This window comes from Peromyscus leucopus, chromosome 4, assembly GCF_004664715.2.
Source record: "Peromyscus leucopus breed LL Stock chromosome 4, UCI_PerLeu_2.1, whole genome shotgun sequence".
In the NCBI taxonomy this organism is placed as follows: Eukaryota; Metazoa; Chordata; class Mammalia; order Rodentia; family Cricetidae; genus Peromyscus; species Peromyscus leucopus.
Genome location: NC_051066.1, coordinates 53014396 through 53026615, shown reverse-complemented (window position 1 = coordinate 53026615; position 12220 = coordinate 53014396). Strand labels below are relative to the sequence as shown.

Here is a 12220-nt window from a genome sequence, read left to right as displayed (position 1 = left end):
CAGATCTCCATGACAAATAGTTAAGTAATTGCTTCAGACTACTATTTAAACTGGAAATTACTAAACAATTCAGCGTTTATGCAACCACTTGGGTGCCCCGTGCTTTTTAGATTGGCTCTGGAAATTAATCAGATCACTCCTCCGATTGAAAATTGCCACTTCTTCTTGTGCCCTACAAACACCCTTCATCAGCAATTATGGGAAGTGTCCAAATGACTGCTTTCTCTGCCGCTGTCCTTCCAAATGGGTGCAGTATGTAGCATGTCTCAAAAGCATCTGATGACAGTCACATGCACTAAATGCTTTCAGATTGTTTAGAATAATAGTTCAACCTTCCTTTGAAAAATTACAGTAATATCAAGATAAATTATTAAAATATACGGTATGAATTCAACAAATATTGCTACTGCTATTCAGACAGAGATATTCACTCATTCATCATTCAGTGAGTGTTTATTAAGAGCCCACTGTGTTCTGTGTTTTCAACTTCCACAGTTGCCTGTATTCAGCCAATCACAGGATTGGGAAGAAGAAATTGATGAACAATTAGATGTTAGTGACCACTGGAGCTTAACCCATCATTATCTCTCAAACATTCTTGTATTTTTGACAGAGCCTGATGAGTTATCCCAAGAAAATTCTTCTAATGTTAGGTCAGAAGGTCTGTGGTAGGTTGACAGGCAAAGATTTTAGTAGTTCCTGATATATTTCAAAGTGTCTTTAGACAACTCATATACATATCCCCTTTCCAGTGGTAGGATGATGGAACAGAAATCAGGAAGTTCCACCCCTGATGTTTTCTTTATGCCAGGCAGTGAGCTACTCATTGAGAATATGTAAGTAGATAAAATGTGGGTCTTACCCTTAGGGGTCCAGATCCCCGTGGGGCAGAGAGGAACAGGAACTCAGCCTCATGCAGAGCTCCAGCTGGAGTCACTGCAGAGAGTGACTGGAGCATGCTCCATCAGTGTTCTACTTTGCCTTTGATTATGATTTGATCGAATGGTTCTCTTGTGTTACCTCATCCTCCGATGTTTTCAATCCTTAGAATAATGATAGTCCTTTGACTTGCTGTAGTTTGCCAATTTTACTCACAATATCAACAACTCCACAGTATCAAACATGTGATCTCATTTGGAATGTTGTCCAGGCCAATGCTAGCTTAAACCCAAGAGAAAATTCACTTAAGAATTAAATATACCAGAGGTGTGGTGGTACACATCTATAACCCCAGGAGGCTAGAGCAGGGAAATCTCAAGTTTGAGGCCAGTGTGGGCTACATAGTGAGAGCCCTGACTCAAAACAATAAAATAAGCAGCTTTTTTCTTTATTTATAACCATTAAAGTTGTCATTTTTCTAGTCCCCTTTTTAAGACTTTTCTGCCAAAGTCCAGAAATCTTTTCTGGGTCCACATTTTAAGAGATTTATTTTATTTAAAATGTAATAGTTGGTTGATTAATTGATCAAATGATATGTGCGTGGAGTGTGTATGCTGTGTGTGTATAAGCAAATATGTGTGCAGCTGCTGTGTTTGGGCAGAGGCCACAATGCCTTGTCTCTTGGAGCTGGAATTACAGGCATCTATGGGACACCTAGCTTATTATGTGGGTGATGTCATCTGATTGAGCAGCAAGTGCTCTTCACCACGGAGCCATCACACCAACCCAAGGACCTGCGGTTGAAACGAGTTGTACACGTGGGGTTTTCCTGCGAGAACCCTGCAAGGACAGATATCATCCTGACATCCATCCACACACCCTCCCCACCCGCTCATGTCCATTTTCATGACCCGACCTGGTGACTCTGGAATTGACACTGTAGGGAACACATAATTATGCCTGTTACTGAAACAACAGGACTTCTTAACACTCATGAACTTTCAGAAAATTCAAAGGCATTAACTGAATATAATATATGTGTATGATATTATACACGTACACATTCTATATTTTGTAAGTATGTAAATTTACAAAAAAAAAATCCTGTTTAAAATGCACACAGAAATGATGATTTCTCATTTTGTAATTAAAAGATTCCTTGAGGATATACCACAAACCAGGAAGGGTCTCAATGCAGTGATGGATGCTAGATAGCCAATCTTTGGGATTATTCTTGAGGGTAAATTTAGTAGTTCTGTTCAAATGACGCTTTTTTAAAGACTGCTATTTTTCTGAGTGGCACATATATCAGGAGAGCAGAATAAAAGCCTAATAAAAACATGTCTGATTATAAATGAGATTTTCCAGTAAGTTGCTTTTCACTGGCTAGGGCACTTGGCATCATCCTTGAAAGCCAAGGTTCTCAATGATCTGCCTGAAAGTTAATGGCATAGTTCCCCATGAAAAAGAAGTCTCGATCCAAGGGTGTTAAATAGTTTTGTGGTTTTTTAAATATTCATTTTAACAAGTCTCTTGTTCCTAGAAACGCTCCTCTCTCAAGCCATTTCCTCCACGCCATTGACTGTGTCCTCTATATGCACAGATGCCTGTAGATGCTGAAGGGACCAGATATGTGGGGGAATTAAACTCATCCCCCCAATGCCCCGTGAATTTCCCATGCCGCTTTGTTATGACTGTCACAAAGAGAGAGGGCAGAAACACAGCCCCTGCGGCTGTGGACCACCTGACACAGGATAACGGCTGCCCCTTTGGAGTCTCCATCCTCCATCCTGTTGGTGATGGAAACTTCTGTCAGGATTGGTAGCAGCCTATGATCTCACCGTCTTTCATGAAGCTTGGCAGCCGAGACTGAGCGTAAACTCACAACACAAAGGGCTACCTGGTCCCAAGAGACTCTGCTGCACACCGTTTATAGAGACTTCCCTAGACATTGGAGATGGGAGACTGAGAACTTAGAACTATTTAGATTCAGTGCATAACTACCCGAGGACTCTGGGGGGAAATAACTTCGCTTTCCTTCGTCTTGAATTTCCCCCGCTGCAAAATGAAAGAATTATAGCAGATTTCTCTCAAACTCTCAAAACTGCTCTCATGGTCAGTAACTATAATGAAAACTCAAACATAGCCAACTGTGGTGCACATCTGTAATCCCAGCACAGGAAGATGGAGACAGAGGATCAAAAGTTCAGGGTCATCCTAAGCTGTATGTTAAGTTAGGCTCTTAAGACTCTATCTCAAAAAAACAAAAAGAAAAAAGAAAAAAACTACAAACAGAAATCATTCTATGACTCGGCAATTTTAAATATACAAGCAAACAGACACAGGCAAATGCACAGAATTAAAAAAAATCACAAGATGGATGCATGTTATTCATAGGAGCATCATATATATTCGCAAAAATATTGGAACAAATCGTCGTCAGGGGATGTATACGTAACAGATAACAATGATATACCTTGTAATACCATAACCAATGAGGCGGCATAGCCTAGAATTGTATCTAACAACATACATTTTCACTCAACATTCAATATTGAAAAGCAGGTGGCCAAAAAATACATATGCATTATTCATATTATTATATGATGTCTTAAAATATGCAGTATTTCGTGTCACTTATAAAGAAAACTTGTAAGGAGACAAGTGAAGACAGTTTTTACAAAACTTAGGAGGTAGACATCTTACAGGTAGAAAGTTCATTCTCTGTTGTATGCTGTGTATGGCTGCACCAACGATGGGACTTGGGCATTTTGTTTTGTTCTGTTGTGGTGTGTTTGTGGTGCTGAAAACCAAGCCAAGGGTCTCCAACCCAGGGCCTTGTGCATAATAGACACATGCTCTATCATACAGCTGAGGCTGGCCCTCAGTTTCTCAAGGTTAACTTGCTAAAATTATCATCTGCAGGAGTAGTTTCTTTTATCTTTAGAGATCATAGCCAATGCTTAGGGGGACAGAGGAAATACAGTCTATCAAGAAATAGCCTCACTTTAACCATGGAGGAAACATTGAATTAACATGCTACATTTTCATGTCTTATTAAAGGATCCTTCCATCTCCCACTTCTATCTACCATCCTTTGGGATAGCAAATGTTCCTTTCCTTCCCAACATGATGGAAGCTAGCTCTGTTAATGCCATTTTAAACCCATGACTGAGTTTGATTTCAGTGATTTTAAGAATTTCTCACTCGAAACTCCAGCTATTAACATTTTTATCATTGGAGAATTTGTTCGGATGATGCTATTCAACTGCACATCAGAGATCTGGGGCTGTTGACATTTACATATTGAAGTGGATGTGGAGGGTACAGATGGCAGGGCATGCCCTGAAGGTCAGAGGACAACTTGCAAGGGTTGGTTTTCTCCTTCCACCATGTGGGTTCCGGGAATCCAAGTCAGTTTGCCAGGCCAGGCAGCAAGTTTCATGAACTGATGAGCCATCCTGCTGGCCAGAGGTTGGTGTTTTGAAAAGAGGATTTCAAAAGTGGTGAGAGGACTAGAGGGAGAACTGAGGGGGATGTGGGGATGGATTTTGTCAAAGCACATGCTTCTGTGAAATTCTCGAACAATAAAAAAATAAATTAAAAGGAGATTTTTTTTTTTTTTGCAGTGACTTAGCCATTTACACAATACAGCTCCACTCTGAATCAAAGATGATACATCCCTTCCACAGAACTTCTCCCCCACAGTACTGGAGACAGAACCCAGAGCTTTGCATGTGCTAGGCAACTCCTACCAGTGATCTGTATTCCAAGCCCTTTTCTTCTTTACATTTTTTAGAAAGGTCCTCTATAAGTTGCCCAAGGTGACCTTGAACTTCCTGTGTAACCTTGGGAGGCCTTGAACTCACCGTCCTTCTGCTTCAGCCTCCCTTGTGGCTGGGCTGTCAGCCCTACGACACCAGCTCTGACTTATTCTGCTCTTATTTCATACAACTTACTGCGCTAGCCAGTGCTGTGGGATGGTTTGTATGTCAAATTGTTTTGATTGGTCAATAAATAAAACACTGATTGGCCAGTGGCCAGGCAGGAAGTAGGTGGGACAAGGAGAGCGGAGAATTCTGGGAAGTGGAAGGCTGAGGCAGAGAGACACTGCCAACTGCAGCCATGACCAGCAGCATGTGAAGACGCCAGTAAGCCACCAGCCACGTGGCAAGGTATAGATTTATGGAAATGGATTAATTTAAGCTGTAAGAACAGTTAGCAAGAAGCCTGCCACAGCCATACAGTTTGTAAGCAATATAAGTCTCTGTGTTTACTTGGTTGGGTCTGAGCGGCTGTGGGACTGGCGGGTGACAAAGATTTGTCCTGACTGTGGGCAAGGCAGGAAAACTCTAGCTACAATCCAGTTTGTGCCCATTAGAGTCTAGTCTAAAAGAACCTGACTGGGCTCTTCCTGAATAAATCTTAAATTGCTTTTAAAGCTCTAAAGGGTGGCCATGATGCCCTAGAACAGTGACTAGCACCTGGATATAAAACCAATGAATGAAGAACTATTGCAAAATGTAAATGGATTTCTGAGACATTTTTTCATTTCTTTGCCAATGTCACATATATTCATTTAGCTCTTACTATATGTGAGGCACTGTGGCAGACACTAGAAACAACAGAGGAGGAAAGAATAACAGGCCAGGTCTCTGTTCTCCAGGAGCTTGCATTCTGGTGATTTCTTGAAATAACTCATAGATTGAAATGGAGCCCCATGTGAGTATGATGGCCCAGAAGATGACTGACAAGCTCTTCCAGAAAGCCTCCCATGATCCTCCATGCTCCTCCAAGCTGAGTGCCTCTCTCTGTGCTCTCGGAAGGATGGTCTTATCTGCTGGGCCAGCTGTTGTTCCAACCTTGACTTCTGTGTCCCAGCTGACACACAGCTGTGGGAGCTAGTTAGGTGCTCATGAGCACTAGAGCCGTACCCTGTCCTTCAGAGGATCGGCTTTTGACCAGCACTCTGTGAGTGTTCTGCACGAACAAGTTTATGAAACCCACCCACAAACACACAAACTAGTGCTCACTCTGCTTACTCTTTTCGAACAGAAAAATGAAGCTCAGTGAGGTAACTTTTTCCAAGGTCAACCATGTGGATAGTAAGTGAAGAAAGTCCCGTAGGAACTCAGGAAGGGCCCAACAAGTGTCATCTGCATCGAGGGTGGGACTACGGTGAGACAAATGTCATGTCATGAGTTGCACAAACGAAGGGCCAGAACTTATCTTTATTTAGAATTTTGCTATTTTATTTGCCATGGTTTTTTAATTTGTTTTGATTTTTATAATAGTATTATTATAGTATTAAATATTATTAATATAGTTAATATAGTATTAAAAATACTGTATTAAAGTAGTATTTATTTTAATTTGAGCTTTGTTGAAAAAGATTTACTTTGTTTTTAATTTTGTGTATATGTGAGCTCCCATGACTGAGCTTTTCCGACACCCATTTAAGTGTTGTGGAGTGCCTCTCTCATCTCACTCTAGTCTCAAGATTATTGGTACTACCACAGCACCACATTTAAAAAGGAATCACCTATTTCTTTATTGGTTGTCCTAGATAACTTCAAAACATTTAAATACTAGCACTTGCTTTGTGTCCATAAGGCTGAGTAAATCCTTAGGATAAAAGTGAGTAAATACTTCATAAATGCCTGTTGGACTCAACTTTCTGCTCCAGAAAATTAGAAAGAAGACTAAGTTCTGTTCTGCGATGGGAAAGCGCTGCATAAATGCTTCAGTCTGTATGTTGGCCCTTCGCTCCCCTATGTATGCTGCTGGCAATAAACTGTTCGTGTCATTTTTATTTTAACCACGACAATAAGATAGTGGGATCCATCAGTCCTGAACATTTAGCATACCTCACCTCAGATCCTTCCCCAGAAGGCTGGACTCTGAGTCTGAGCAATGTGGAGTCTCAGGTAGCAAGTCACAGTCAGCATTAATGCGAGCCACAGGAACCACATTAGCGAGTCACAGTCTGGGTCAAGGTGAGTCTAAACCTGGGACCTTTGCACTCATCCACCTCCTTTTCTGTTTTGGAAGGAAACAGGCCAAATGAAAACGATGGTGAGTTATACAGAGTAAGGACTGCAGAATAAGGACTACAGGTAACTGCCTGCTTCTTCTTTCTGATCACTGCTATGGGAGTGTCTTAGGGTCTATTCCAGTCTGTAGTGTAACCTTGTCCTGTATCCACTTGAAGAGAGAGATCCAGAAGCTCTGTGTGTGGAATAGGGAAGTTTTCTACATATTGTCTTCCAGGCTGGCTCCCTTTCAGGTAAATTGACTCCTCATTCTCACCAGTGGACAAGGAAGCCAAACTTGGTCAACTTCTTTGAGCATCCCAGGCCAGACCCAGGGGAGCTGGTTCTCAGCATCTTGTCTTTGTCACTCAGACTTCCATGGGGTATTTCTAAGACACTGCTCTGGTGGCCAGCGTGGTTGGTACATCCTGATTGTATTTTCCAGTGTGTGTTCTTTAAAACGTCAGCACTCTATGGGATTCTATAGTTAAATAAGTTTAAGCAAGCTTTTCTACCTCATTGTCTCTCAGGATGTTCAAGGCTGATCTCACACAAGTGTCATTTCCAAGAGAACTGTGTGGTAGCCAGCTTCTCTCGAACCAAGGAAATTGTTGACGAGCAACATTAAGATCGGTGTGGAGTGGGATGACTTTGAAAAGAGACTTGTCACGATCTTTAAAGTACTCTGATCAGTAAATGCCAAGAGGGTGAAAACTTGGGAAATGATTCTTAAAATGCTCATGATGTCCATACCCTTTTTTCTCTCTCTTTGTCATGACAAAAATGACCAGTTGTGAAAGTTTCAAAACCAGGAATGATTTACCCTACATTTTATAACTTTAAGATGTACCTCCTTTGCCCTTTCCATCCATCTGGAGATGTAGAGGCATAGGCATAGAGAGAAGTGTGTGTGTGTGTGTGTGTGTGTGTGTGTGTGTGTGTGTGTATAAGACATGTAAAATGTTTATGCATTGTGCTACTCGCTTATAGACGCCAGTCATCTCATTTAATCCCCACCCCCACCCCCAGTGAGTCAGTGTGTTAGCAAGTTAGATAGCCAAATTGTACCTTGGGAAATTGAGGCTCAGAAGGTTTTAGTAACTTCCTGTAGGTGCACAAGCAAGCAGACAATTGAGCTACGGTTTAGACGCGGCTGCTTCCTCACCCTGTACCCTATGAATTTAAGCACTGAGATGGTAATTTGTTATTTTTCTGAGCTAGAAAACAAATCTTTACCTTGAATGTACTGCCAGAGAGTTGATCTTGTCTTGAGTCCCCCATGCTGACTGAAGAAAGAACGTTCTGGAACTGCCCCTGCTTTTCGTCTATCCTTGCCTCCCCCCTCTGACTTTTGGATTTGTGAGGGCTTCACAACACAGTCCTGACCACATTGTTTTCTGTTTTATGGATCTATAGTGTCCTTTGTTGTAAATACACTTAGAAATGATTGCAACTTTCTCTTGATGTCTCAACATTTTCAAGTGATTTATTTTGATAGTGCTTTAGCCTCATGACTTCAAATATTAAGTTACTGAGTTCAGGTGGTCTTAGATTTTCCCCATAAATGTGTTTATGTCACTCCATATACTGAGAAATTTCATTCCAGCATTTTCTCCTCTTTCTTCATTTGATTTTCCTGCAGAAGGAGAACTGAATTCTTCGAGCTTGTCAGTAAAGGAGACTACGATTGGAACATCAAAAGCCACCGTGACGTGTTTCGGTAAGAAAAACCATGCGTTTGTGTGGATTCTCCACCACTGGGTGTTTAGTCACGCTTTTTCTGTGTACATCAACTGAATAGAACCTAAGGAGTTATCCCAAGTGCGTCCAAGTGGGCAATCTCACGGAGATTATTTCCTGTGCAGGAGACACCACTGTGCGTTACCCACAGCCAGGCTCCCTGCTGTCTCGCAGAGCCTGAAGTGAGAACCCTTAGAGTAAGCTGAGCAGTCTGGTAGCTTTGTGATAAACACGGAATCCCGACCCCTTTATTCACCTTGAGACAGTTACTTCATCTCTCCACGCTTTTGTCTGTAAATAAGAATAATAGGGTCTACCTCTGAGGCCACAGTGCAGGTTCTGTTAGCCAGCGGCTAGTCCTTTAGTTAGGAAAGCACTCAGTACAAAAGCCAGTGAAAAGCAAGTATTGCCAGATGCTCGCTACAGAGGATCAGAGCCCAACAATAGACCCGGTTGTCTCCCTTTGCACGAGCTTAGCATGGGGGTGTTTGGATACCGCTCTCGTCCAGGGGGGTGGCCTATGCTGGTGCTGCCTGGCTCACCGTGAACGACCCATTGTTAGCTGGGACTCTGCCCACTCCAATCCTGCTCTGCCATCTGGGCAGCAGATACGTTTCCAAAACGTTGAGATCCAGCAGGGTTTTAAACTCCAGCTGGCAGCAGGACTGCCCTCTGACCTTTCACAACACGCCCTTTCTTCCAAGAGCAGCCGGTCAGGGCACCGCCTGGCTGCGTCCATGGTGCACTTCGAGTGGTAGCTGAAACACAGCAGACTGGATCCAAAGCTATACCTTCACCTTCACCCTCCCACCGTATCTGGTAATACTCTATCAATGATTGGAGTTATTTCCGGTGTTTCCATGGTTCACCCTCCCACTGTATCTGGTAATACTCTATCGGTGATTGGAGTTATTTCCAGTGTTTCCATGGTTCAGTGTGAATCCTAGTTAAATCTGCCCCCTGGAAACCCTGATTCATGTTTTGCCTGTGTTTTACACATGCAAGATTAAGGAGAACCTTAGCTGGGTATGGTTGTTTGGCTTTTTTGTTTGTTTTCTTTTGTTTTGAGAATGTGAATAGAACATGGTGACCACCAGGTAGTAACCCAGGTGACATAGTGTGGCTTCCTCTGATAAATCTTGGCTCTGTGGAACTGTGAACATAAAAGAGCTCCCTACACAGCATGCACCTCATCTCTTTGGTGTGGATTTCTGTCCTCTGTCAACAGTGTTAAGTCAGTAAGCATATTCATCGGCCACACAATGTTATATACTGATCACCTTTCTCCTAGTTAAGCGGTGCATGTGTGTGTGTGTGTGTGTGTGTGTGTGTGTGTGTGTGTGTGTGGTGTGTGTGTGTGTGTGTGTGTGTGTGTGTGTGTGTGTGTGTGTGGTGTGTGTGTGTGTGTGTGGTGTGTGTGTGTGTGTGTGTGTGTGTGTGTGTGTGTGTAGTGTGTGTGTGTGTCCTCATTGCACACTATTTTAACAGAGCCTGCTTGACTCCGGTGTAGAGAGAGGACCGTCCTGCTTTCCTGGATTTGCCGCAGACTAAACAAAAGGATGACAGGGAGGATGTGAGGGGCCTTTGTCTTCCAGACCGTGGTGGCTGCATTGCATGGGAGAGGCAGAACAGGGCGGCTTTCAACAGCGCGGCCCCTTGTTGAGGGAAGAAGATGTGGGGCTGACCCCGGTTCCATTTTATTTATTTATGGATCTAGGGTGAGTTTGTTTAGGAATGCGGCAGAGGATTATTCAGGCTGCTCCGTTCTGTTTTTCAGATCGATGTTAATGACGGCCTGTGACCTTGGAGCCGTGACCAAACCGTGGGAGATCTCCAGACAGGCAAGTGGTGATTAATGGCAGAGCTCAGCAGAGGAGGGACTGAGGGGGGTGGGGGTGCTGAGCACTGAGAACAGAGTCTTTGCATAGGTACCAGCCTGGCACGGAGCCGCATCCTGCTAACCCCACAGCCTTTCTTCCTGTGCTCCCATGAACAAGGCTGTTTCTGGCCGCAAGATTTTTGTGATGTGCTAAATCTGAATAACCATCCTTAAGGCAAAGAGTCACAATACTGATTTTGAATAAGTAATCATGTTTTAGCACAAGATCCTGTTTAATCACGCATGAAAAAGAAAACAGGAAAAGTGAAATTCTGTTTTGTTTTCAAGTACTATTTAAGTATCAGAGAGCTCTATAACCAAAGTGTGCTGTATCCCATTTAATTTTTATCAAGACTAATAGTTATTTTACAGTTTCTCAATGCACCCAAGCATTATTTTTAAACAATAGTAGTTTTGAATGAAGTAGTTCCCTAATTACTTGATTACCAAGATCTTTGAGGGGTTAATAGCTCTTTAGATCTCCCCCTCTTTAATTTTATTTTACTTTTTCTTGAGGTGGGATAACTATATAGTCTCTACTCTGCTCTCAAATTTTTTGCCTCAGGTGATGCTCCTGCCTCAACCTCCTGGGTGCGGGACTAGCTAGCAACAACTAAGTTTCCTGAGACACCTATTATGGAGACCATGGGACCCTAAGATGAGGTTTTGGGGGAAAAAATTCATGTATTAATAAATGGCTGGTTTGTACATGATGTTTCACTTAATGTATGGTAGGTAGTCAGCACATAGACTGAGTAACCACAACACAAAGTTATCACATCATGATCCCAGAAGTCATTAACCACTACCTGATAAGAAAAGGACAGTTTTCCACATGCGAGAGTAGATGTCAGTAAGAATTTGCCGCCGGGCGGTGGTGGCGCACGCCTTTAATCCCAGCACTCGGGAGGCAGAGGCAGGCGGATCTCTGTGAGTTCGAGGCCAGCCTGGGCGAAAGGCGCAAAGCTACGCAGAGAAACCCTGTCTCAAAAAACCAAAAAAAAAAAAAAAAAAAAAAAAAGAATTTGCTGAGGGAGAAGAGCCTGGACTATCCACGTAGGTCCCAACTCCAGTCACAAATGTCCTTGTGAGAGAGCTCGGTATTCAGAAGGGAAGGCGATGTGAGGGTCAGACACGCACTAAAATGATAATGTCTACACCCCAAGAAGTGCTGATCGCTGCCAAACACTGAAAAGGGATGAGGACAGATGGAGTCTTCAAAGGAGCACACCACCAACCCCTGGGCTTCTGCCCATCACCCTGATGTAGAACCATGGTCCCCAAGAACTATACAAGAATAACTTCCTCTTATCTTAGCCACGGAGTTTGGAGTGATATTTTGGAGTTTTAAGAAATTAACTTGGTTATTACCTGCATTTCACAAATGGGAAGGACGGGCCTTAGAAAGGACAGGTGGCCCACGGTCTTCTGTAGATCGCCGCTGGTGAAATAAACATAGACTTGCTCTTCTCCCCCTGGGCTACTTGAGGATCACTGCCGTCACGCCAAACACAGTAACTATTCAGACCAGAAGTCCGTCACCAATCAGCTGCTTCAGCAGAAACAGTCATTGGTGACCTTCACCCCGGGAAGGCAACTCTTCCTAAGCCAGAAATTTGAATGAAAAAACTAGCCAAGTGTACAAGCTCACACCGGATGTGACCTTTGTGTTTGGATTCAGAACTTGTTC

At 42.9% G+C, this 12220-nt stretch overlaps 1 protein-coding gene across 1 annotated transcript in view; it reads left to right on the top strand.

Annotated features, from left to right (window-relative positions):
* Nucleotides 1-12220, top strand: part of Pde11a (phosphodiesterase 11A) — a 348364-nt gene that overhangs the window by 297678 nt on the left and 38466 nt on the right. The window contains exons 16-17 of the mRNA XM_028880604.2: nt 8554-8631; nt 10429-10492. Of these exons, the coding sequence (XP_028736437.1) occupies nt 8554-8631; nt 10429-10492 (142 nt within the window). The remainder of the gene's footprint in view (nt 1-8553; nt 8632-10428; nt 10493-12220) is intronic.